This window comes from Ursus americanus, chromosome 6, assembly GCF_024610735.1.
Source record: "Ursus americanus isolate L20-20 chromosome 6, mUrsAme1.1.p, whole genome shotgun sequence".
NCBI lineage: Eukaryota > Metazoa > Chordata > Mammalia > Carnivora > Ursidae > Ursus > Ursus americanus.
The window spans coordinates 31023979-31051684 of record NC_142132.1 but is presented as its reverse complement, the minus strand read 5'-3'; the positions used below and the strand labels follow the sequence as shown (position 1 = coordinate 31051684).

The 27706-nt window shown below is 41.6% G+C and overlaps 1 protein-coding gene across 9 annotated transcripts in view; it reads right to left on the bottom strand.

The window, feature by feature from the left end:
- Window positions 1-607: 607 nt before the first annotated feature.
- Window positions 608-27706, bottom strand: part of BLNK (B cell linker) — a 105866-nt gene continuing 78767 nt past the window's right edge. For 2 of the 9 annotated variants that reach the window (XM_045784992.2, XM_045784990.2), the window contains 11 exons: window positions 26959-27040; window positions 25700-25771; window positions 18426-18495; window positions 16477-16504; window positions 15649-15691; window positions 13292-13376; window positions 12488-12519; window positions 10609-10676; window positions 9659-9742; window positions 7471-7626; window positions 618-2573 (listed from right to left, as the gene is read on the bottom strand). In XM_045784992.2, coding sequence (XP_045640948.2) covers window positions 2454-2573; window positions 7471-7626; window positions 9659-9742; window positions 10609-10676; window positions 12488-12519; window positions 13292-13376; window positions 15649-15691; window positions 16477-16504; window positions 18426-18495; window positions 25700-25771; window positions 26959-27040 — 840 coding nt within the window. In that variant the 3' untranslated portion in view covers window positions 618-2453. Of the gene's footprint in view, window positions 2574-7470; window positions 7627-9658; window positions 9743-10608; window positions 10677-12487; window positions 12520-13291; window positions 13377-15648; window positions 15692-16476; window positions 16505-18425; window positions 18496-25699; window positions 25772-26958; window positions 27041-27706 lie in introns of all 9 variants that reach the window. The other 7 variants (XM_087862852.1, XM_045784988.2, XM_045784989.2 and 4 more) reach the window with 7 other exon arrangements.

Genomic DNA, 27706 nt, shown 5'->3' with positions numbered 1-27706 from the left:
CCCATACATTTATGGTCAATTGACTCTTGACGAGAATGCCAAGCCATTTCAATATGGAAAGAATAGTCTTTTAACAAATATTGCTGGAACAACTGGATATCCATGTGCAAAAGAATGCATTTGTATGCTACCTCACATTGTACATACAAGTTAATTCAAAATGGATCAAAGATCTATATGTTAGAGATAAAACTATAAAAGAAATGTAGGTGTAAATCTCTATGATCTTGGGTTAGAAAACAGTTTCTTAAATAAGACATGAAGAGCACAGAAATCAAGAAAAAGTAGGGGTTTTTTTTGGAAATTAGAATTAATTAAAATGAAAAAAATTGGGTTTCAAAGAACACAAGAAAGTGAAAAGACAACCCACAGAAGGGAAGAAGTATTTTCAAGTCGTATATCTAATATGGGAATTGTACCCAAAATATATTAAAATGATTATAATTCAATAATAAAAAGACCATTACATTAGAAAATGGTCAAAGGATTTGAATAGATACTTCCTCAAAGAAGATATACAAATAACTAATAATCACATGAGAATATGCTTAACATCATTAGTTATTAGGGAAATGCAAATCAAAACCACAATGAGATAGTAATTCACACCCTTTAAAATGGATATAATAAAAAAGACAGACAATAACAAGTGCTGATGAGTATGGGGCAAAACCGAAACTCATAAATTGTTGGTCAGAATGTAAAGTGGTGCTTTGGCAAATAGTTGGGCATTCCTGAAACTGTTAAACATGGTTACCATATGACACAGCAATTCCATTTCTAGATATATACCCAAAAGAAAGAAAACATATTCACCTAAAAATTTGTACATAAGTGTTTAGAGTAGTATTATCCATAATAGCCAAAAAGTGGAAACAACTCAAATGTCCATCAACGAATGAAAAAAATGTGGTATATCTGTATTATATATTATTAGAGATAAAGAGAAATGGAGTATTGGTAGTGGATGAACCTTGAAAATGCACTACATGAAAGCTGTCACATAAGACCACATATTGTATGATTCCATTCATATGAAATGTCATAAGTATGCAAGTTTATAAAGACACAATAGATTAGAAGTTAACCATGATGGGGATTGATGGAGAATAGTGTCTGCTTATGGGTATGAAATTTCTTTTTGAGGTGAGATTGTTCTAAACAGATTGTGGTAATGGTTGCACAACTCTCGATATAGTAAAACCCACTGAATCATGTAGTTTTAAAAGGAAAAATGAACCTTTCCATACAAAATTTCCAAAACCCATTTATATTTGATTTCACTGTCAAAAATGTATATAGATTGTACTAGTTTCCTAGGGCTGCCCTAACAAAGTATTATACACTGAATGACTTAAAAAAACCCCAACCCAGAAATTCATTGTCTCTCAGTTCTAGAGGGTAGAAATACAATTATCTTTACAAGTGGGTCTCTGTGTTACTCTGAAATATTGCCTTCTAGCCTTTCAAAATCTTTTCAGATTTCACTATCTTATTCAGTGATCAAGTTATTTCTCACTTAATTATTAGATTTATCTTAATTAGCTGCTTTATCATTTAAGTTCCTGTTTAAAGTACACAGAATGAAAAGCTTTGATATGACAAAGTATGTTACATTTCTGGGATGATCTAAGACATTGGATATGACTGTTCATAATGGTATCTCTTTCATTCTGTTCATCAATGTCCATCAATGTCTGCTTTTCTGCTCTTATTCTGTGGGGTGTTTCCCTAGTTTTGCTCTCATCCCCCTTTGAACCTCATATCAAGCTTAGGGCCCATTTAATAGACATGCAGATCAAAGAGGGTATAATTTTTAATAACCAAAGCTAATAACATAATTGTAGACAAGAACTTCTAGAAAGTTCATATCTATATACATCTCCCATGGCTGGGTATATACATCTCCCATGGCTTAGTTGCAGTTTCCCACTCACAAAATAGACTTCCCCTTAATCTGTACTTATAAGTATTGTACATTGTCTATATTTTATCTTCTACACATTACAATTTCAACCAAGACATGATTGTCAAGCATTGGCAGTAGACATTACGTTAGTGTACCAGTGACCATTGTGGTGGCCCAAATTTCCAGCAGCTTTGTTTTAAATCCAAGAGTATTATTTTCGTATTTTGAAAATAGAGTGTTATTTTCTTACATGACTAAAAAGACTTTACACCTATTTCTTTTAAATAAAGACGTTTATTTGGAGAATATTAGTAGTATGATAACTCAACCTCACCAAATATTCACAGTTCATCAGGTCAGGGAATAGAACCAGTCCGTGTGAGCTTCTTATAAAGAAATGGATGACCACTTCAGGAGCTGCTTCCATCTTCTATCTTATTATTGGATGATTCAGAATCCAAAATATGAAGTTTGGGGACTTTTTCTCAAAAGTAGAAATAAGGAAAATGTCTGAAGCAATGATGATTACCTTTTTCAAAAAAATCTATGAAACTTTAACTGCATATTTCAGTCTCGTCGAGTCTTTTGTATTATTCTGACTGTCGATAAGAACCAGAGGGCTATGTTGATGATTCTTGATAATTTCAGCAACACTTCCAAAGTACTAGAGCAAGAAAACATAGATGAATTAAACATTGGAATTTATGTTAACTTTGAGCTCTTCTCCGCCAATCTTCTCCCACTTTCTCAAGGTAGTCAGTGTTACTAGGTCTCAGCAGACATTCTACCCAAAAAAGTCTAATTTAACAAAGGCTGTTATCCTCGAGGTGGCAGACTCTGGCCTTGCCTATATTCAGTTACATTAAAAACACTGGCAGCCTCAATTAGTGTAACCACATAGAGAAATTACTTCATTGAGTTATGATGTAATATTTTAATGACTTTTTATTTAGTAACAACTGTAAAACTGTCACACACTGAGTTTCTGTACATTCCTTACGAAGCATAGATTATCTGTTATGTTGCACAAGTCTTAGATATAAGAACCGATGTAATAAATTTACCCTAGAATTTAGTGTCAGAAATGAGTTATTTCCAAGATTAATTCATGCTTGGTTTTTGTTTTCCTTTCTGAATAAATAAAGCTTTATAAATTCTCATATTTCCATTTTTGCCCTAGCTCCCAGAACTAATTAATAATTAGTTTAGAGTTAATTAATAATGGAATCCATGCTAGGCTCTTCTGTACATATTTATCCTGTGTGCTAATTCCTATTGTCTATGGATTTTAATTTAAGGTTATCACAAATATTCTGAAAAATTATCAAAATTTTAAATGAAAGAAAAAATAAATATAACACAGAACAGGAAATGAAATGCATTGATTTAATTCACTGCTACAAGCTCATAGTCATAAATAAATGCATTTAGAGTCATTTTCAAAAAAGCAGTAATTGTTTTGCAACACTGCCATAGATTTAGCAATTATCACCAACTGATTTATTGTCTTTTAATTTTTCATATAAAGACAAATATCTAGAATAAAAGTTTTTTAAGCCTTTTAATTAATTATTTGGATAACTTCCAAATATCTATATACTGAATATTCAGAATACTGGTCAACTTTTTCAAATGAAATACCAATTGTCTTTTAGATAATTGGCTATCTGAATATTAGGTTAGGGAGGAGAGACTAGAGACAGGGACCTTCAAGTATATTTACTCAATTTTTTAACTTGCTCTTCAATCATTCAGCCCTTTTGCAATTGCCAATGAAATTCTTTTATGATATTCATAAAGACATTCATCCTGTTTGCTTGGGATAGCATGTTGTTAACCTGAATGCAGTTGGAAGTTAAATTGATGGACTAAAGAACCAGGAAATGAAATACCATGGCCTCTCTGAAGTGGATTCCAAGTGAAAAAGTGTTTTCTGAACCTAGGAAACACAGTAGAGAGTTGCTATATTTACACAAACAAACATCTCATCCTGTCATTCCAGTCCCTGAATATTTTTGAGTATTTCTTTGTTGGAGTGTTTGTGGATTGAAATGTTTGAAATAGGGAGTTCAGTTGAGTTGAAATGTGTGAAGTAGGGAGCAGAGCTGAGGCATACTGAATGTAGAATTGAGCATAACTGAGTTGCAGTTTCCCTTCCCTTTTTTTTTTTTTTTGAATGTCTACAGTAATTCATTGTATTTGAGATATTCATGCATGGGCAGAAAAACAACTTGTTTGATAACTCAAAATCTCATGGTCCATAAAATAAAGCAAACAGATATCAAAGCTATAAAATTACTTAATACCGTATCTACATAATGCCAAAACAACTGTAAAAATAGTTAAACAGTTAATCAGTTGGTTTCTTTTTCTACCCATATACACCCAAACACAAATACAGGCAAACAGACTTTTCACAATATCCACATTGTTGATATCATGTAACCAGAGTTTTCATTTTTCATTCGGATGTTCAGTTTATGGGAGAAATAATCTTATATAATATATATATTATAGATAAGTAAGAGTTTTAATGGACTCTGTCAGCATTTCCAGATACCATTATAATAGTATGCTATTCATTTTGGTATCTATAGGCTGGATATGTGGGGAGTGGGGTGAAGTTCTGTTCTATTCATCCTTAGGTAGGGACAAAGACTCTTTAGGCCAAGAGGAATCCCTGTTTACCAGAGTTTCCTTAGCAGGACAAAAGAGTCCAGAGCCCCTATGGAAGCTCAAAATTTATGAGAATTTCAGGACCTCATAACAGGACAGCTCCTTCTCCCACCCTTAAGCTTCTTCCAAAAGTACTGGATGCCTGCCTGGGGAAGCTTAGAATGAAACCATCCATCCAAATTCACTCTGTCCTATGAGGATCACCACTATCTATTACACTGATTACTCCTTTTTTTTTTTTTTTTAAGATTTATTTATTTGACAGAGATAGAGACAGCCAGCGAGAGAGGGAACACAAGCAGGGGGAGTGGGAGAGGAAGAAACAGGCTCCTAGCGGAGGAGCCTGATGTGGGGCTCGATCCCGTAACGCCGGGATCACGCCCTGAGCCGAAGGCAGACACTTTAACCGCTGTGCCACCCAGGCGCCCCTACACTGATTACTCCTGAAGAAGTTTTATCTTAAAAGATTTTTCAGATAAAGGTTTCAGTGAGAATGAAGATTTTTGTGGGTAGGGAAAGGCAGACAGTTCTGTTAAAGTTTAATTGGTATTAAATGATAATGCAATCTATATTTTAAAACCCAAGTTTGGTCTTGATCCATGTTTTGTGTTTTCAGATTCAAGAGTTTTGCATTTTATAATTATCTTAGAGTTTATTAAAAGCAAACTATAAAACTCCTAGAACAAAACAGGGGAAAATCTTCATGATACTGTATTTGGCAATGATTTCTTGGGTATGACACCAAAAGCACAGGCAACAAAAACAAAAATAGACAAATAGGACTACATTAAATTTAAAAACTTCTATTCATCAAAGGTCACAATCAACAGAATGAAAAGGCAGTCCGTGGAACAGGGGAAAATATTTGCAAGTCATCTAACTGATAATGGGTTAATATCTAGAATATATAAAGAACTCCTACAACACAAAACAAAAAGATCAAATAACCCAATTTAAAAATGGGCAAAGAACTCGAATAGACATTTCTCCAGAGATGATATACAAATGGCCAACAAACATAAGAAAAGATGCTCAAAATCACTAATCATTAGAGAAATGCAAATCAAAACTGCAATGAGATATCACCTCTTACCCATTAGGATAGCTACTATTTAAAAATCCCAGAAAATAGCAAGTGTTGGTAAGCATGTGGAAAAGTTGGAACCCTTGCGCACTGTTGGTAGGATTGTAAAATGAGGCAATCATTATGGAAAACAATATGGCAGTTCCTCAAAATTTCAAGGTAGAACTACCATATGACCCAGCAATCCCACTTCTGGATATATACCCAGAAGAACTGAAAGCAAGGGTCTCAAAGAAAATTTGCTCACCCACATTCATAGCAGCATTATTTACAATAGTCATCAGCAATAGCCAAATGTCTATTGACAGATGAACGGATAGACAGAATGTGGTGTACAGTACAATGGAATGCTATGAAGCCTCAAAAAAGAAAGAAATCCTGTCACATACTACACAATATGGATGAATCTTAAGGATATAATGCTGCATGGATAAGCCAGTCACAAAAGGACAAGCATGGTATGATCCCACTTTTATGAGCTATCTAAAGTAGTCAAATTCAGAGGAATAGAAAGTAGAATGGTGATTGCCAGGGACTGGGAGAGTAGAAGAGGGGAGCTGTTTTCAATGAGCATAGAATTCAGATATGCAAGATGAAAAGTTCTGGAGATCTGTTTTACAGTGTTGTAAATATATTTAATACTACTAAACTGTACACTTAAAAATGGTTAATATGGTTAATTTTAGGATATGAAGTTTTTTTTAACCACAATTTAAAAAAAAGCAAAATAATACACTCATTGACAGAAGACCTTACCAGTTTGTTTTACAAATGCAACTCTCCCGCCTGTAATCACTCAATCAACAAATACATTCATTCATTTAATAAGTACTAATCAAGTATCCACTGAAGGCAGCTGTTCTTCTATGGTTCTGGAAACACAGAGATGAGCAAGACCTAGTCTAGTCCCTGGTCTCATCTAGTAGGACAAACACTTCAGCAATTATGATACTTTCTAACAATTCAGATGCTTTCTAACAAGTGCTGGGTTTGGAATGAGTATAGTTCTTTCTGAAAGAGTATTGAAAAGAAGTATTTCTTAACTTTTTTTTAAGTGCTATTTTCTCTGTGTAGGTTGTTCTTTCCACTTTTCTCCTTCTCATCTTTAACTTTCATTCTACTTACTCAAACTCAATCTATCATTCAAGGCAAGAACAAGTGTCACTCCCTTTGTTTATGGATTATTCCAGCCCATATTTCAGGGCTTTCTTATAAAAACAAGCTGGCTAAACAGAGATACGGTAAGCACTGAGTTTGCTCCAGGTTAAAGAGGAGTTGGGCTTCATATTTGGTTAGTATTCAAGACGTACTGTAATGCTTTTCTCTTGCTACAGGCCCAAAAGCTCATTCTGGTCTAAGGGTTATAGTCTAATATAATATTTCAAAACAAATTGCTGCACTCCTCTGCTCCTTCCCTGGTCATCTATTTTGGTACTTGAGTTGAGATCCTAGTTCTTGACTTAGGAGCTCTGGACACTGACATCGATTCTACTTGACACTTCAACTTTGATTTCTATGTTTTGCTGAACCAAACTACTGAATCAGAGTGCACTAAGTCAGGATGAAGTGACTAAGATGCAGCCTTTAGGTCATACAAGTCTTCCCTCCTTTCTGTTTTCTCATAGAATATGCTGCCTGAACACAGTATTTTGTCTTGTACTCTTTTCTTTTCATGACATGTATGCAAGGTTTGCACCAAGTACTCTTGTATCCTTTCTCCTCATCTCTAGCACCTAATATGCTATGATACCATTGTGCTCAATACATAGTATACAGTTGGATTAAAAGAGAAGTTACTGACCTCTTCACCATTTTTCTTTCTGCCCAAAGCATACTGCTTTGTTGCTTCAATAAATCGCACAGGGATATTATATACTCGCTTATTAAAGAATACAACTAGTGTATATGGCTGTTTGGAATCATGGCCAGAGCTTTTCCGAATAAGAAATGATCCATCCTGTTTATTAAAAGAAAAACACAATTATGGTATTACTTAGGTTTTCACAGGTTATAAATCAGTTTATACCTATATTATATGCAAAAGGTAATTATTGAGTTATATGATTTTTATTATTGATAACAGTTTGTTTTATTATTTTCCAAGAAAATACTTCAGTAAAATATATACTCACAGAAAATCCTGAGTGAAGTCTATGCTAGCTTTTTGATGCATGAAATAAGATGCTATGTTTATATATTTAGAAATGTGTGAAGGGACACAGTAAGATTAAATATAGAGAGCACTCTTGAACTAGGAACCATGTCTACAGGTTACCTATGAATAAAAAAAATATGAGACAAATTCCATTCAAAAGTACTATGAGAAGAAAGCTGAAATTGGGAATCAAAACATTTCAGCTGATGAAATTCTCTTCCCTAAAACTTATATTGAAGCAGAAAAAAAATAACACAAAATACCAATTAAACTAAATATTTTATAAAATATTCTAGGGGTGCTTGGCTGGCTCAGTCAGAAGAGCATGTGACTCTTGATCTTGGGGTCATGAGTTCGAGCCTCCTGTTGGGTGTAGAGATTACTTAAAATGAATAAATGATTTTAAAAACTTGAAAAATGACTGAATGTTCTAGAATCATAAATCAAAAAATTATTAACAAAATATGGGTGAAAAGCAGAAAGAAGAAATGCAACAAGAGTTGATCAAACTCAGGAAGGAAACTGAAGAGAAAGGCAAACCTACCTCAGAAATGAAGAAATTATAAGATGCCCAAGGGACGATACCTTTAAATGAAGATATGATAAATGACTGAAGGAAGGCATGGAAGTAACCCAGATGGGGGGGGGGGGGGAGAAAGGAGATTAAAAAAAAAGAAATACAATACAGTCAGAGTGGTTGGAATGAAAGAAAGACAAAAAAGGTCCAAAATGCATGTAATTTGAGTCCTTAAAGAAAAATAAAATAATAGAACAGAACTACTTTTTAAGACTGGAATTTAAGAAACTGTATTGGAAATAAGAGTAACTAAATCTACATATTGAAAGGGGTTCCATCTATCTGAAAAAATTGGCCTGAAAGTCAACTCAGAAACACATTCTGGAAAACTATTAGACTTTATAAACAAAAGTTCTGCAGAGTCTTCTGACTAAAATATGAAATTATATATAAGGGCAAGAAAATAACATTAGTATCAGACTTTTCAAAAGCATCCTATAAAATAAGGTAGTCCGGTGAAGCAACACTTTTAAAAACTCAAGACAAGGATTTTATAACCAGCCAAGATATCCTCCAGGTTATCAGATTATAAACAGCTTTGAATGTGGAAGAACTCAGGGAATAATGTAAATATAGTCCTTCCTGAGAATCTATTACAAGGTGAACTTTGTCAAACAAAAAGAGATAACTGGGGAAGCCAGCAAAGGATTGATGGGAAAGCATTTAACATATTTAATTGTAGAGTTAGGATGAAAGCAAAGGTAGCAGAAAGCAGTAAGTAAATGTTATATATTCCAACAAAGTAGGGTGCAAGTGAAGGAAAATAGGAGGAGGAAAGAGAAAGAAAAGGAGAAGTGGCATTTTAACTTTGGATTTTCCAAACTGCTCCTAGTGTTCCTATATGATTGGGCTTGGACTCTCCAAAAATTTACTTCCAGGTATTTTTTGCCGTCTTGACTTCAATCTTCTAACCCATGCATTGATCCAAAATAGCTTGTTACTTCTCACTCCTGAATGGATCTCATGTAGCACCAAACCTTACAGAGATCTCCCCCTGGAGCCTTCTTCTCTCCCACTGATTGGAGAACAGTGGAGCCTATGGATCCTTGCAAAGAAAGGACAGTAGAAATGAGATGGAAGAACAAAGAGGGAGATGCTTGAGGGAGAGGAGAGAATGGCAATTGCTCTTGAATAAGTAAATTTTTAAAAATCCCTGCATCCATAATTGTTGCAATTCTTTAGTCAGCAAATTGTTGGAATGACAGCTGTGCCTATAATAGGCTGAGAGCAGAATATGAGACTTAAAAATGGTCAGACCTTGTTTGATCTGTATAAAGCCTCTTCAGCAGACTTCCGGTCGCAGGCACCAGCATACCACGGCTTGCAGTGAAAGTCCGCTTCCTGTGAAATGGAGGGTATTGCTAAGCACGAGATGGTCCTTCAATAACAGGGCACCTTCTGTGCACTGGAAACAAAGTCCCATTTTGCATTACCAAGACAGACCTAACTATATCTGGAGGAGCAATTTGAAAGTAAGTTTTCTGCTTCCTTTGATCAATCACAGGATTATATAACTGACTTTTTTTCCATTTGGCCTTAGCTGCTAACCTTAGTACTTGAGCATTATCATCAATCAATCAATCAATCAATCAGTCTTGCTAGATTCCGGAGTCATTTATTCCTTTCTCCTAAATAAGTTGTAAGCTCCCTGTCTATCATGATCTTTCTATAGTTGCTTTGTGGAGTGCTTTCTAATTTCCAAAGTGTTTTTACCAAATGTTATTTTATTGGGTTCTTTTAACTATTCTGAAGGCAAGAAGGATACATGCTCTCATCCCTTTTTACATTTGAGAAAGCTTAGAGAGACTTGTCCAAGGGCATACAGAGTTCTTTCTCTGTCTTTTTAAAAACTGTGCTGCTTTATGTGTTTTAATATCATATGCCTCCATAGATCTATTCTGAGAAAATTGCACAGCTTAAATAGAATCTATGTGAGAGGAAGAACAATAAAACAACACACTTCTTTGCTAGTTTTGAAGAAACACAAATTGTTACTTAGGGCATCTGGAATACAAATTGGAATACATGGAGCAGGGTCTTAATTCGTGAAAACAAAATGCATTCTGTACCCATCAGCAAATGGCAACTTGCAAGCTGACTTAAAATATAGTCTGTCCTCAAGCTTCACCCCAAACCCCTTACAAGAAGAAATTAGAAGACATTCCCTTTCCTGCACTTTAATGGTAACAATAACAGTTTATTCATACCTGTTCTGACAAATGGGGGTTAGATGAAAATAGGCCATCCACAGCTGAGCTTCCCCCTTCTGGAAATCCTGGAAGGGATTTGAAAAATCAATGGGTCTTCATTGCATCTTGAGCAGTCAGGGTGCCTATACTTCAACACTGTGCTAGGTGTGGCAGGGGACACAGGCACTGAAAAATCACACACATGACAAAAAATCCCTAATAGCAGTGGTTTTCCAAGCGTGATCTGGGGGCCCTGGGAATCCCCAGGATTCTTTCAGGGAGGTTGTGAGGTCTTTTCCAAATCCTTATCTCTGTGAAGCCCCATTTTCTTCATATACTTCAGCTAGAAAAACATTGCAACAGCTTGAATATAGAAGCAGATATGAGAATCCAGCTGTCTCTGTTACTCTAAATATTAAAGAGATTTAAAAAATATAAAACAAGGCCACTCTTCCCACAAAAGTGTTTTTGTTTGAAAAATATAGTGATTTTTCATAAAACATATGTTATTTAACACGTAATAAATTTAATATTTTTAAATGAAAAATAAAACTTTCAATTAAAATGGATTAATAAATGTTCTAATTGTCTGTTTTTATTTATTTATTTATTTATTTATTTATTTATTTATTTAAAGATTTTATTTATTTATTAGAGAGAGAGACAGCCAGCGAGAGAGGGAACACAGCAGGGGGAGTGGGAGAGGAAGAAGCAGGCTCATAGTGGAGGAGCCTGATGTGGAGCTCGATCCCATAGCTGGGATCACGCCCTGAGCCGAAGGCAGACGCTTAACGACTGAGCCACCCAGGCACCCCTAATTGTCTGTTTTTAATTAATACATTAAATATCAATAGAAAGAAACGTGTGCACCAAAGTTCTTTGGGTCTGTAATGATTTTAAGAGTGTTAACATGGTCCTGAGCCCAAAACATTTGAGAACTGCTGCCTTATGGCATGAACTTCCTCAAGGAATTTAGAGTCTGTATGTGGAGACACATGAAACAGAGAAAATACTTCACTGCATTCATTCACTCATTGGTTCATCATTGTGTGCCTGCCACGGATCAAAACATTGGGGATGGATATACAGCAGTCAAACAAAACAGCAAAATGCCCTGCCCTCCTGGAGCTTAAATTTTAATGGAGTGAGAAAAATAGATAATAAAGACATAAGTAAATATATACACAATATTTCAGAGTCATAAGTACATGGAGAAAAATAAGCAGGGAGGGAGCTGGGGACTAGCCTTGGACAAGCAGTGTGTTTAAATAGGCTGGTCAGGAAGGCCTCACTGAGGTGACACTCGGGTAAGATCTGCAGGAAGAGAAGGAGGAGGCATGTGACTATCTCAGGAAAGAATGTTCCAGGTAGGAGTAATAGCAGCATGCAAGGGCCTAGCATATTTGAGGGATAGACAGGGGGCCACTGTGCCTGGAGTGTGGAGGGAAAGGGAGAGAACAAGGGATGGAATCAGCCAGCAGGTAAGGAAGAGACCAGATATGTAGGGCCTGGTGGACCCCTTTGCATGACTTGAGCTTTAACTTAAATAGCTATCATTTATTGCAGACCTTCTGCATTCAAAGCACTATATCAGGTACTTAACCCTCTTATTCTGAAAACGGTTGTACTGTTTTTATTAAAAAATTGAATGTAAAAGATGACTAGTATGACCAGTGAACTATTCAATCAATATTAAAAAGGAAGAAAGTAAAAATTATCCCAAAGTTATTTACTTTTGAAAATAACTCTGTGAAATAAATATTCTTGGCTCCATTTAACAGAAAAGGAAACAAGCCAGAGAGGAACTAACATCCTCCAGCCAGACATGTTGCTGAGACACGAGGAGCCAGCCTTACCCACAACCTGATCGTGCTTTCCATGACTTCACTGTACTTACTTGGCAGAGGTATGGGTTTGTGATGGATTTGTCTGAAAGGAAGAATTTCAGATTAATTAAAAGGCAAAGCACAAGATGAATAAGTTTGACATTTTGCTTGCACGGAAGATGCTCTGAGCAGACACATCATAAAGGAGTCAACACAAATGGCCAATAAAACCTATCTAAAGAGAGGAAAGGCATCAAAGCCTTCAAGGTAAGTAAAACTGTCCCCTTTGGTTTTTAAAAAGGAAGAGACTTGACTAAGGTGTTAGATTTTAGTTAAGACCAATAATTAACCCAAATATTAGGTCTTTGTGATTCTAAGCAGTTCTTCTAAAGCTTTTGTCCTATTCAACACTTTTTAAAATTTAACAAGCACTGGGTGTTATAAACAACTGATGAGCCACTGAACTCTACCTCTGATACTAATAATACACTATATGTTAGTTAATTGAATGTAAATTAGCTTAAATTAAAATTTAAAAAATTTAATTGCAATGCAATTAAATGTCAGATCTTTACAATACAAGCCAGTGTCACTGTGCAGTGTGACAATACAGGTGTTAGGGAAACTTATTTTTATTTTATTTCTTTATTTATTTGAAGATTTTATTTATTTATTTGATAGAAAGAGAGCAGGAAGTCACAAGCAGGGAGAGCGGCAGAGGGAGAAAGAGAAGCAGGTTCCCCACTGCGCAGGGAGCCTGACGGGGCTCGATCCCAGGACCCTGGGTCATGACCTGAGCCTAAGGCAGTTGCTTAACCAACTGAGCCACTCAGACGCCCCCGGGGAAACTTATTTTTAAAGGAAAGTGTTCTTACTTCTGGGCAGGAGGAAACGCTGATGACTGCATGTTTTCTTGTCTGTGACTGGATGTTCGGTGGCGTTCAGCAGGTATAGGTTTTTCTGCATTAAGAAAATTCTCATATTAGGCTAGAATGAAACGTCTGTCTCCTTGTCCAAACCCAGCAACATCAACTGAGAAGGCCCAGGTTTGGTCCAATGTCTTCCCATGAACATGTCTTTCACCAGGATGCTGTTTATGCACCTGTCAGTCTGGTGATGTGTCTGCATGATGAGGACCAGGACTCCTACCCAGCAGCGTTAGGCACACCTTACCACTCTGCAGCAATATCCATGGGGACCGAGCCTATGGGGTCGACCTTCAAGTGTGTGAGTACAGGTGGCAGCCAGAGACAAACCAGTTTGAACCACACCGGCGTCCCCCACACAGGTGTTACAGCACCCTGGCGTATCGTCATCAGTCATAAGTGGTGGTATAAGTAATTTTTACTGATAAAAGGTAAAATATCAGAGTTTGCAAATAATCTACTCTTTTTGAAAAACTAAGGTCATCCCTATAATTTAATCTCACTTGCATTTCATTGTGTTTTTCTGAGTGGGAGAGGAAGGGGTAGAGTTAAAACTAGTACACAGGAAAATGGGTGTAACCTGAAATGTAAGAAATTTATATTGAACAGTAAGAAATTTACTGCTGAACCACTGATAAATGTGATTATAAATTACTTTAATGCTTTATTCTTCCTCAAATTTGGTCCAGGGTGTGTTAAAATCTGGGTATGTCTATGGGTTTGTGTCCCACATGGAAGAAAGGTCTTGGTCTTCCATTACAGGAACCTAAAAGGAATAAAGCTAGTGTGAACTCAAAGATTCAAATATGGTAAGATAGACTTTGGGGGTTCTTGTAATGCAGCAAAATTCGGAAGCCTTGAATCCCTGAAGAATGTTTCAAGTCTATGGCAAGTTACTTTGAGCAATTATGTGAGATATTTTTTTCATGGTTTTACAGCTTGGTAATTTCAGAAGGAGCAACAATACACACACCTGGTTCCCACAGCCTGCTGAGTTTTGACCAACCTGCTTTGCCTCTGCGGTCCTGGGGGCTCCCTCCCTCCCTCCCTCCCTCCTTCCCTAGATGAGAAGAGGCTGTTTACCCACACTGGGTTTGGATGATGGTTGCCTCTGTTCTTGAAACAAGTCACAAAACAGATGGTATGCCAAGCTCTTGCCCTAGGAGCTGTTTGGCAACGAGGAGACCCATGCTGCATGGGGCACACCATGGGCTCCTTCTCTGCTGGTTTTCAAAGGCCCCTGAAGCCAATGGAATCTGGACAGGGTTGAGCTTACTTCCTGCAGAGGCTCACCCTAAGGCTCCACTATTCCTTGAGCCTATTCCCTGCTCAACAAGCATGGAAGACTCTAAGGAATGGAAGGACAGCAAGGCAAAAGCCTCAACGGACAGGCAGACGAAAGAAAGGAAGACAGCAGAAAGGAAGGGATACCTCAGAAATAGCCTGGAAGAAAAAAGAAGTGGGAAACACATGTAAAACAAAACAAAACAAACAAAACAAAACAAAACAAAAAACCAACCCAGTGCAGCAGTTAAAGCAGACAGGCAAGTTGTAGGACACATTCAGAGAATGTCCACCATTCATCATCGGAGAAACCAGGACATTTTATGGAGATGTGCCCACGTGAACTCAGGAAACAGGGAGAACACTCACTCGGCTTGAACCCTGGGTAGCTCCCGTTGTGAATTAGATGGGTTCAGGACTCTAACTTCTATATCGTGTTTTAAGTGTTGAGAATATGGGTAATTCTTACTTCTTTCTGGGTTTTTTTTCCTCCCAGTATTTTTCAAATACAAGTATTTTTTTAATGGGAAAATTCTAATTAAAAGTATATGTAAGATTTTTAGGTTATGATAAGACAAAGGAAAACATTTGGAGATGTACTAAAACAGATATTTGAATTCAGAAAACATTATTTTGAACACTTAGCAAAAGAACTTGTTCGAATAAACAGATTTTTAAAAATTTCATTACCCTAACTAAGCTATTAGTTCTAGGATGCATGAATAGCTCTGACTAAGGCTTCCTATCTGTGGCCATGGCACCATTTCTGGCAAGTTATATGTCTACGAGCAGGCAGGTTTGGAGCATGCAGACCATAGCCTTGCTCCGAAGAAACTGGCACAAAAGCTCGGGTCCTTACTACTCTTTGCAAAGTGAAGGCCATTTTGTTTAGAAAACTGAGTTTCAAATATACAACTGCCTTATAAATAGTGAAAGCAATTTAGAAATACACTTATGTACAAATGCTTAATTCAAATAATTTTAAGAGGACATACTCATCCTTTAGAATAATATAGATTTACCTTCACAAACACTTGAGGCACTTTGTGGGCAGGCAACTGGAATCTATTAAAAAAAAGGCAAGGATATTCAATACAGAGGAATGTAGAAATAAATGTCAAAGCAATATTATTAAAATAAGTATTTGGGGAGGACATTTCTTTGGTGCATAGCTATTCTTTCAATCACAAGGACAACGATAAAAAACACCAAGTTCCCAGCCCAACGTTTGCATTATGTGACAATGGACTAGAAGTGGGTCATGGAAGGATCAGTGTCATCCTGGTGTAGGGACTTCCCTGCTCTGTCAACAGGGTTGATGGATACTGTGACCCCCGTAGCTGCTGGCCGTAGGTCTGTGGCATCTGGCTTTGGTCTTAGGGCCCCACCTCAGTGTTTGCTAAGTGACTATAAATGTCAGGCTACGGAGTAGGTACCGGGTCACGGTGGGCTTCCTCAAATAGTGGGCTGGCCCAGGTTCCCCGCATTCCGGCCAGAATCGGAGCTTCGTCAGGCCTCTGTGCTAGCTCCCAGGCCAGCAGATGGAAAAGCAGGCACAGGGGCTCCCCGTGGGGAAGGCAGATGTCGGGGCAGGCAGGGAGCCTGGCTTCCACCCCGGATCTGCCACTCCCGCTCCGTGGAGCCGCGCTGGGTCACGTGAGGAGGAGCCCCTCCCAGGCGGCATCTTTGCGGGCAAACCGAGAGCGCAGAATTTCTCTTGGACAGTCTGGGCAGCAACTTTCTGCCCAGAACTGCTGCGTTCACCTTAGCTTGGAAGCGTTATCAGCTTTAAATAAGGGAATAAGCCTTGCCGGACAGATGAGACCCATTTAAATGCAAAATGAACTTACTGTCTTCAGTGGTGCGGCTGGTTTCTTCCTGGGGGATAAAAAGATGGGGCTTTGTTAAAACATCACAAGTAAAGCGGAGCGGACTACTTATCATTTTACTCTCGAATTTCAACTAGCATCATTAACGTGATAGGAGTGTGATGGGAGACTGTCCTTGAAGGGCAGAGAGGGCTGGATAGAGGGTTTAGCCGGGATCCTCCTGGCAGCACACAGGGTCCACTGACAGATGGCAAAGAGCTAACTGGGGATAAACTGGAGCGCCAGTGGCCAGGGAATCAGGAGCGCTGAACTCTCCTTCCAGTCCTGCTGCTCAGGACTCTGTGACCTCAGGCCTCTTGCTCTTGCCTGGGAGGCCTGTTGGAGCTTTGAATTTCCTTGTCTGTAAAATGAGGACTAGAGTCAGTATTTTCAAAGTGTGAGTGCAGAGCCCTCCCAGTCTCGAACGGCACCCTCGGGCTACTGCCTGGGGCCAAGGGTGGAGATAGGAGGACAGCCTGGTAGAGGAGGTTGCCCCCAGCACCTCCCCTGCCAACTGCTGCCCTGCTCAAGTGACTTCTTCTCTACTAGACATCTGCCTAGGATTTCATCCCGAACAGAGAAATCCAAGACCAATGCAAGTGTGAGAACCACGGTGATCTGTGGTCCTGAGGGGGTTTTCTGAGCTAACGTTCTGATTTGTCTTGGTTCCGATAGAGACTGTAATCTAATATTTTAAGGGTATATGCTTCTCTTCTGTATTTATTTTAAAGCCTCTCTCTCACCTTCTCTCTCTCTTGCTTTGTTTTTGGCTGAGATGGAAGACTGGGAGAAGAACACTAACAATTCCTAAGTGCCTGGCACTGGGTTAAGCTTTTCATTTGTTATTTAAACCTCCCAGTGACCTCTTAAAATGGATATTATTGTTACATTTTAGAGATTAGGAAACTGAGGCTCAGAGAGATTAAGTAACTTGCCCAAAGTGATAAAGCAGAGCCAAGGGAGAAATTTGGGTTAATAAACCCTTGACCTTAAGAATGTCTTTGCTTTGGGGCGTCTGGGTGGCTCAGTCGGATAAGTGTCTGACTCTTGGTTTTGGCCCAGGTCATCATCTCAGAATTGTGATCTTGGCCGTGATCTCAGGGTCGTGAGATCAAGCCTTGCCTCGGGCTCCAAGCTCAGCTTGGAGTCTGCTTTAGTTTCTCTCTCTCTCTCTGCTCCTCCCCCTGAGGCACTCTCTCTCTTTCTCTCTCTAATCAATAAATCTTTTTTAAAAAAGTCTTTGCTTTACACAGAAGCAGAATTAAGATTACAATCATGCAGGCCGGCTTTGCATATATGTAAGCATGCTTTTAAAATATCCTATTGAATCAATATAAAATTATGGGGTCACTGTTTGTGATATTTATTACATCTCCTAACAGTTTACAAAGCTCTTTTAAATTCAATAAGAAAGAATGACTCTCTTATTTCACCTTTGAAAGGAACCTCGGCAGTGTGGCTTGGATCAAACCATCCAGTGTATACGGTTGGGTGTTTGTTTATAGATCACTAACTACTTGAAAGAGACGTGGAGGAGTAGAAAGTGAAGATGCAACCTGCTCGTGGGTCTCAAAATTATTCAGGTGCTGGAGCTTCTGTCTGCTGGAACACAAGTCACTGAACTCAAGATTTAACTAAAAATTTAGGGGAGGAAAGACTGCTAGTCTTAATTTCAGCAGGGGACCCCCTCGTCCAACTCGGAGCATGCCACGGGGGTGGAGGAGAGCAGAGCAGGGCCTTCATTTGCACACTCTTCAGGAACACACCTATTGTGACACAAGGCACACCCGTATCTGCTGTTCTGGATGGAGGTGGCAGAAAAGCACCCGCTTCCCCCCAGGTTCTCAGGCAGGGCCTCTTCGTGGACTCCCGCGGGCCCTGCCACGACAGTGGTGGAGACCATCCGCTCACACCGCACAGCAGGTACTCACCCGGCCCTGGGCAGTGGGGACGGTGCAGCAGGAGAAGGCGACTTGGTGTCCCAGGCCCCACTGTTACGACCTGCACAAACATACACACAGGTTAGTCCCCAACTCCTGACCCTGCGGCCGATGGTCACAGTGAGGCTGGCCTTCCCGAGAAGCTCAGAAATACAGGCGCATTTTTGGTTTCTTTCAGTTAAGCACGTATCGGTGGTTACATTGATGCTATTGGGGAAAATCTGTAGGCAAAGGTGATGATATATTTAAATAATGTCAGTTTATAAGCTCGGAACGAGGATGTGAATTAGGGACTCCATCTTGACATTTCTAAATGACTTTCTCTTTTCCCCCATGGGACAAGTGCAGAGCCCCCTGATTCTGCGGGTTCGGTGAAGGGCCCACAGGGTTCCTACGGGAGGGAGCCAAGAGCACACACTTGCCTCTACGAACGCCGCACAGATGTGCGCACCAGCGGTGCCTAGAGACGGAGAGACACAGACTCCTGCTACGTGCCTACAGGCACGCTCTTGCATAATCACCCTGACTTACACTTACCTACCCTCACATCTAGCGGCTGTTCATTCACCTCGGAATTCTCAGGGCCTCTGCCCGTTGCACAGACAAGCAGACTGAGACAAATGACAAGCTACTGCCCAAATCTCATCTTCCAAAGTCACAGAAGGGACCCAGAGGGCCTTGCCCACTGTACCTCATTTCCCCCCTGGCTACCTAAGACAGAAAGCAGACAATCTTGAGGGAAGAACTGAGGACAGGAAGACCTTCCCCGCTGGGACAGAGCAGGCCGCGAGGGGGAGAGCCAGACACCAAGCCTGCTGCCCTCAGCGTCTCCTGCCTGCCTCCTCTCAGGCTGACGCTCGCCTGCCGGCACATTATGGCTCAGGGAGACAAAGGCTCTTTATTGAATTATATCGAACTGAATATATATTTTATTAAGAACCTACTACATTTCTAAGCCCACAATTCCTATTGGACCTATAGGGGATACTGTAAATATAGGTTGGACCTGCCCTCAGTATGTCTTATTTTAGTTTGCAAGATAAAGCACAAATGGGCGAGCACGGAGGGAATCCTCATTTACTAAGAATTACTGAGATCCTGGTAGGTGAAGAGCACTGTGTTAGGGGTTGTGCAAGAGATGGGGAAGCAAGATACACCTCTGCCCCTCAGAATTTATAACTCGAGGACACGCACACACCATGCCACCTCATCTGACAGACCCCCTATCCCAAACCCAAGAAAAGGGCCTCAAGAACTATTAAGAATAGAAGTCATAAAGCTCATTCTCACGTACTTTTACTAGAGAGAGGCCTTTAGGCCTTCACTCAGAGCCCACCCACTCATCTCCTACATTCGGTTCTTACACGGGGCTAATTTCCATGAATGCTCACGAATGAGAAGAACAGCCAAGAGTGTGTGGTGTTGCCTCCCCAGCACCCCGTGAGGGAACGGCCCCTCCAAGTGACTCCCATGTAGGTGTTACCTGACCTTGATGTGACTCTGGAAAACATTTTGGAAACATTTTGAAAAAGAGATTACATTTGGAATTTTTAATATTTCACATGACAATGAACTGAAATGTCATCTGGAGTCGGAGTCCAACTGTGTTTCATCGGCTAGTGGACCAAACTGATGCTGTTCTTCAAGGCCTTAGTACCTGATTGACCCTATTAAAATACCCTTGGCGACTCATAGATTTTGATGGAAGATTTCAGGGAAGGGGGGGAAAACCACCCTTGTCTGAAAAATAAGGAAGTAGAAAGAAGGCCTAAGTCAGAATTTCCTCCCAGGGGTTTTTCCTCTTTTTCGATGCCACGGGCTCATTTGGCCTGGGTACATTGTTGCTGTCATATTTACTGCCTGGCTTCTCTACTAAGCTTCCCTTCCCTTCATATCTTCAGTCAGCCCACATGTTCCTTCCCCCTTCCTTGCTCGTAAATCACTTCTGCGATCAGAGGGAGGGGTGTGCCGCCCTCCTCTGTGGTGGTCATCCAAGAGCTGGTGGAAAACCCGTGGTCTCTCATCAGGAAGACGGCGTTCTAGTTATTTCTTTGCCACCAAACTGGCTGGGTGGCCTCTTAAAAGCCACTGTTCTTCGTCACCTCTGTGAAATGGGGACACAACCACCTACCTTCCCTAGCTCAGAATTAATGTTTCAAGACTATAGGAGAACTTGGAAAATGTAAGAATTAGCCAAATATACACTAATATTGCTGGAAAGGGACTGAAGTATTTGAGGTTAAAAACATGCTAAGTGAACAGAGCCAGATGGAGGAGGCTTGATCCAGTATGCTTCCATCCACATGAGACTTCCGGAAAAGGCGAATCTATAGCAACAGGAAGGAGAGCAGCGTCGCCTGGGGCTGGGGGCGGGAAGGACAGTCACCAGAAACCGGCAAAAAGGGTCTTTGGGAATTGGGGTGGGCACGGACATTTTCTAAAACGATTGTAGTGGTGGTGAAAAAACTCTGTAAATGTAATGATTTATAAAAAAACCTGCGTTATAAATGTAAAACGAGTGAGCTTTAGGATATGTAAATTATAACTCCTAGAGGATCTCCGTAAATGTGATTATCGCTATTTTTGTTTTAGCATCTTGCTATCAACCACCACAGTGTGTCCAGGTGCTGCGCTCTATGCCGGGTACTTTACAAATGCCACCTCTAAGCCTCACATAACACCGCGTGGAGCAAACGGAGGCTCAGAGACGTTAAGCGGCAGGGCTGTGGTTGAACAGCAAGGCTGAGTTTAAAGCCAGGTGGACAGTTTCCTCTCCAGCCAATGCCTCCTAATGTTACTCTGGGGTGTGGTTTGGCAGGTCAGATTCACTTGCTGTTCCTCCTTTATGTGGGGAAGGATTAGGGAAACAGAGGGCTTTGTGGATTCCCATCGGAAGATGGAGAATGACTCTCTTATCTGATGGGCCGGTGGCCCTCTCTGCTGCTCTGGGCCTGAAGTCAGACCCAGGGGCACAGCTGGGCTAAGACAACCTCGTCCCCTCTTCGTGACCAGGATCCTTGCTTTCTGGCAGAGCCAAATTCTTGGCTGGAATACTCCAAAGGAGAAATTGGGAATGCGATAAAGGTAGATGTGTCCAAAAGCATAATAAAAGAGAAAAATCAGCTTTGTTTTAATTGTATTGAGGAAAAATGATGTTAATGTTTGCACAGCTGGTGTTTACCAAAGTTTCTCAACTAGGAAAACGACCTACTCTTCGTTTTTCCTTCTACCACATATATTTTATGCATCATCTTCTCTTCAGTTTTACATACAATGTTGGTGAGTTTCCTTACCCTTAACAATGTCAATGTTGGCATAGTAAGCCCTTGGGACTTCACTCTCCTCTAGCTGTTCTAGAAGCTATTATTATTAGTGGGGCTTGTGCCGCAGCTGGAGCAGCTCGGGCACTGTGTGAGCTCTTACCAAATAAAGAGATATAATCTAACAGCTTCGGAACAATTTGGCTTACAGGTAAAATTCAACTTGCATATTAGCAGCGAACTGTAAATGCCCAAACTCCTCCCCTATTTTAGGAGAGAGAACACTTTCTAAATGCTACCTGCTTAGAGGAAGTTCAGAAATGCATGCCCCGTCTACCCTCTTCTGACAGAAGCTACAAATGAATCAGCCAGGGCCCGCACAGCTTTCTTCCAAATCACATTTAGAGATAAATCACCAAAACACTTCAGTCTTTCAGTTTGTTTAGAACAGTGGTTCTTAACTGGGAGTATTTTGTACCCCGCACCCCGGGGGACATTTGACAATGTCCGGAGACATCGCTGCTTATTGCTATTGGGGAGGAGTTGGTACTGGCACCTAGTGGGCAGGGACAGCCAAGGGTGCTGCTAAACATTTTACAGTGCACAGGACAGCCGGGACAACAAAGAATGATCTAGCCCCAGAGGCCAGCTGTGCAGAGGTCGAGACACCCTGAGTTAGGGTAAAACTCTATGCGGAAAGGAAGACACAACTGTCCCCTGGGATGTGTCCAGGGCCCTCTGCCAGACTGGTCATGAATCAAGGCATGCAAAACAAAGGATTCCAAATAATGGCACAAAGGGCTATCACTTTAGGACTGGGATTCTATATGTTTACTCAACCTGATCCCCTCCCCTCCAAGGCACAGGCGGCATTTCTTCTCCATGTTTTCAGAGGAGGAGACAAAGAAACAGAGAGATTGCTCAGCTTGTTCAGAGCCCGGAACCCAGCCGTGTCAGAGCCAAGCCCTCTGGCTTTGGAGTCTATGCGATCCTGAAACCGCTTCTCCGTGTGGAGCAGGAGCAGAGTGAGAGACCGCCCTGCACCTAATCCTCCGTGCAATCCTTCGGCAAGCGCCTAATGAGCCACCACGGAGCGGAAGGAAACATCCATTAGCCAGAGGCCAGGTCACGGTGCACTGCTCTGACAGAAACACTGATCGGAGGCCTTAGCACTTTCATGAGGCCTATCCAGGCACTGCCTGAAGTCTTTAAAGGCTAGTAGATGGTTATGCAAAGACATGGGCAAGTTGTCTGATTACTCCTTTTCTAAAAATCACCTCTGGAAACTGCACACTCAGAAACTCATTCTAACTGTTCAGGTTTGTCCCTTCCAAATTATCTCACCTCCTCCCTCCTCCGATACTTCCTCCCATCTGTATGCAACAATCACATGACCAGGAGATTATTTTCTTTTTCAGGTTGGGTTTCTTCTGACGCCTCTAGTATTAAAATATAGCTATGCTAGATTAATAGAAAAATCAATGAATAGTAAATCCAATGGGCTCATGCCCTCATGACAGTGCCGTGTGATTCCTTAAACACAGCCAGTACTGGGGGACTCATTCACTCTCAACCAACTGACTAAACCACCATTTCAGCACCCACTCTGATCCAGGTCCTGTCTAGGCCCTGGAAACACAGCTATGAGCAAGACATGGAGCCGAGGGTCTTATAGGAACGACAGGGAGAGATCTCACGGGGATTAGAGATAAAGGGGCAGTGCAGGGTACTACAGGGGTGCACACCAAAGGGGTCTACCCCATGTAAGGTCAGGAAAGGCCTCCTGAGCACGTGAGATTTAAGGCGGCACATTCAAGGAGCTTGTAATGTACTTGCGGAGATTAGACTGAGACCCAGCATAATCAGAGACTAGGCATGGGCTGAGCGTAGATGGGAGGACATCAGAGCAAAGAAGAGCTCTCCGCGGGCTGCAGAAACCGTAGGAGGCTCCCTAGAGGGGGGACCTCAAGCTGGGCCGTGAGGATGGGTAGGGTTTGGTGTCATGAAAGTGAGAACATAAACCAAGACCAAAAAACACAACCCATGATGAACAGGCTGTTTGGAGTAGCAGGTGTGTTTTAGGAAGAAGAGGTCCTTGTAAAGTAGAGGAAAATTTTAGGATGGAAACACCAGAGATCATTAAGCTATCATTCTAAAGGAGGGCTTAGGCCTTCATGTATGTTTAGGGAAAGGTTTTCTGTTCTGGTCATAGAAACCCTTCTCCCAAGTTATCAGGAGTCAGGCGTCACCACTCCAGCTGGGACCAAAGCAACCTTGACATGACCTTTTAGGTTGTTGTGTTGACATTTGTTCCCAGAAGTTAAGATGAGCTGGATAAGGTGGCTCTGACCTCTTCTCCCCACACATAAAGAGCCTGTGGCTTTCGAGGGAGAGAATAAACAACAACTTCTGAGGAAGGTGAACAATTGCTCGAGAAATGAGTCTGTGACCTAGAAAGAAAATAATTTCCTTTCATTTTCTCTCAAGGACCATGTCCCTAGAAGCAGAGCTCAGTCTCCCAATATCTGTGTTCAGCCCTTAGTGCTGGGAGGGAAGGGAGTGTGTGCATGTGTGTGTGTGTGTGTGTGTGTGTGTGTGTGATAGATACGGGCCTAGTGGGGAAAGAAGAAAGGAAGGCTGGAGAGGAGGCTCCTGTCCTCTCTGTGCTGGAACAGGGTGGGGGTGGGCACCACTCAGCATCGCAGGCCTTGGCCTCGGGGCTGCCAATCTGTATGGCAGACAACCAGGAACCACTGGTTGTTCATGGTTAGGATACGAGTGACATGGTAAAAACTAACTTTGAAATGGAATAAAACTGGCATTCGGAGGGGTTCAGAAGCTCATCTTAGTGACAGAGGAGAAAGCCTAGAGGCAAGGATACGGCTAGCAGACTCTCTAAGACAGGAGATAGGAGGTGTGAAGTGACAACGTAATAGACGAGGGTGCTCACAACTAAAATGGAAGAGCAGATTCAGGAAAAGGACATAGCAGAGGCTTTGGAAAGAACACAGGCCCTCAGACATGTGGCCTGCCAGCTGACAGGCACAGAGGAATGGGGCTGCCCACGGGGAGGGAGGCCATGAATGCATTGAGCATGAGTCCGTGGGAACGTCAAGTTGTTCAGAAGAGGAATCAGGTCAAAGTTGGACACCAGAGTTATTGGCTTAGACAAGAGAAGTAAAACCAGAAGAATGGATGAACCCCAAAGACGTGAAAGATAATATTCTTGCCCGAGCACCTGCTGTGCCAGGTACTGCATGAAAGCTTTCCCATGCACAATCCAGAATTCTCCTGTCACAGGGCCGGTACTCGTATCTCCACTGACAGAGGAGAAAATCTGAAGAGTGGAGAGGCAAAGGACAGGCCCAAAATGGTATGGCTGGCAACCGGTCGCACTGGGATTCCACCCAGGTCTGACTGGTTCAAATCTCAAGCTCTTAACCACCGCACCATTCCGAAAGAAGAGTGGAGGGCTGAGGACCAAATGGTACAGACACCCTCCATCAGCGCAGGGGAGAAGGAGGAGAAGCCAGCAAAGCACCCAGTGAGATAGGAGGAAAACCAGGACTTGGCTAACAGAGGCCCAGGGGTGTGGGGGCAGGGTCCCTTCAACATAGGGGCAACCATTTATTAAGAAATTTGCCACAATTATTAAGAAATTTGGAGAGACAAGTGATTATTTCTTAATTTTTTTTAAAGATTTTATTTATTTATTCGACAGAGATAGAGACAGCCAGAGAGAGAGGGAACACAAGCAGGGGGAGTGGGAGAGGAAGAAGCAGGCTCATAGTGGAGGAGCCTGATGTGGGGCTCGATCCCATAATGCCAGGATCACGCCCTGAGCCAAAGGCAGACGCTTAACCGCTGTGCCACCCAGGCGCCCCTATTTCTTAATATTTAGTCTGAATTGTTTATCTTATTTGGAATAGACTGAAGAACCAAGCCCCCAAACGTAACCACTTCACACACAAAAACCCCAAACACCAAATCCTGCATGTACTTTACCTGAAGCTGTCCCCGGAGGAGAGGCTGGCTTTGAGGAGTTACTTGGCTTGGTGGATCTATTCACCATGGGAGCTTAAACACACAAATATGTACACGCACATAACAATCACAGATACAGTTTACCGTGGGAGAGTCACACTTAACGGAAAAAATGCATCATGGAAATGATGGGTCAGACCAGGGAATTTGTAAAGTATGGGAAACACACTTGTTAAATACGTAAGCCATGAAAGAAGCCTTCTCAGAAGAAAGGTCTTTAGAATAAAAATATGAACGATTAAAGGGATAATCAGATTATTTTATGATAGGGATTTTGTGAAAGTGAACACTGGCTTGGAATTTCATTGGCCAGACTGGTGGTCTAGAAGATGCAAGAGTTTTGTCTTCTTCATCAGGAGAAGTGTATCGGGCCAGTAGTGGAGGGACCAAATTCCCACCTCTCCCGCCACATGCAATACACACCATTTGTCTTGGATTTTATGGGTTTTGAGTGGGTAGCAATTTAATGTCTATTTATGGTTTCATGGTGTGGATGGCCGATGAATTCAGGCGGGCCTTGAAGCTGCTTGGGGACATCTGGGGAGGCCGGGAGAGGGTTGGGCAGAACGGCAGAGTAAAAACAGAGTATGACTACTTCAGATTCCAGTGTGTGACATGAGTGACGCTGCTCTGACGAGGAGTCATTTCTACAGGATCGTGCTCTCCACAGCAGCTCGATCCAGAGTGAACATGCTGGGCTCCATTCCTGCTCTGAGGGTACGTGGCACCGGCTTTTAAAGGTCATTTGTCAGTCTGTTATTGCACGGAGCGCTTACCAACAACACGTCTCCCTTCGCCTGAGGTAGCACTACATTTAGAGTCAGGACACAGAGCGTATTTCGCTCTCTCCTGTCTTCTCTCCTCTGCGGACATCATTCCCGTGCAATATTTTTGAGGCCAACACAGTGGCATGTGGCTTTGTGAGAATTAAGTTTTATGAGAATCCATCCTAAGCGAGGACACTTAAATAAGAACGTAGATGCTCTCCTACCTTGAGATGGGAGTGTTAAAGCACGGGAGCGGGTGCAGGAAGGAGGGCGTGACTGAGATGGGGCTCTCACGGGCGCTCTCTGCCCCTGCCAGGGAGGCCGAGGCTGCCACCACAGAGAGAGGCCGGGCCTGGACTTTGTGCGCCCCCTGCCGCTTGCTATCAAATAGTCCCGTGTGCCGCACCCCCCCCCCCCCACAATTTTCAGGTGCTTAAAACCACAAACTCTTGCCTTTTTCAGCTGGGAGTGAACTGTCTTCTGTAGGGTGAATGTAGTTCTCATCTTCATCGTCCACGGGGACCACGTAATCAACCTAGAAGTACAGACGTGAATGAGGAGGAGGCTGTCCACTCTGGGCTTACTGTCTGGGAAGGAGTAGTTGTTCGGTTTTGTTTTAAAGATTTTATTTATTTATTAGACAGAGAGAGAGAGAGCGAGAGAGAGCACAAGCAGGGGGAGCAGCAGGCGGAGGGAGAAGCAGACTCCCCGCTGAGCCAGGAGCCCAAAGCAGGACTTGATCCCAGGACCCCGAGATCATGAGCTGAAGGTGGACGCTTAACCGACTGAGCCACCCAGGCGTCCCTTGGTGATAGAAATGAGCTTAGGAACCTGTACATTCAGGTACATGTTTTTGTCTAGATGTATATTTCTCTTGGGAATATACCTCGTGGTGGAATTGCTGGGTCACCCGGTAGCTTCTGTTTAGGTTTGAGGAACAGCCAAACCGTTGTTCTGAGGTGACTGCCCCCTCTTCCATTCCCAGAAGTAGCATGTGAGGGCTCCAATTCCCCCACATCCTCACCGACACTGTTACTGTCTGTCTTTTTGAATGTCACTCTCCTGAGGCGGGAAGTGGTGTTTAACTGTGATTTTGATTTGCATTTCCCTGGTGGTTGACGTTGAGCACCTTTATGTTTGCTCCTTGGCCCTTTTTATATATTCTTTACATAAAAGTCTACTTGACTCCTTTGCCCATTTT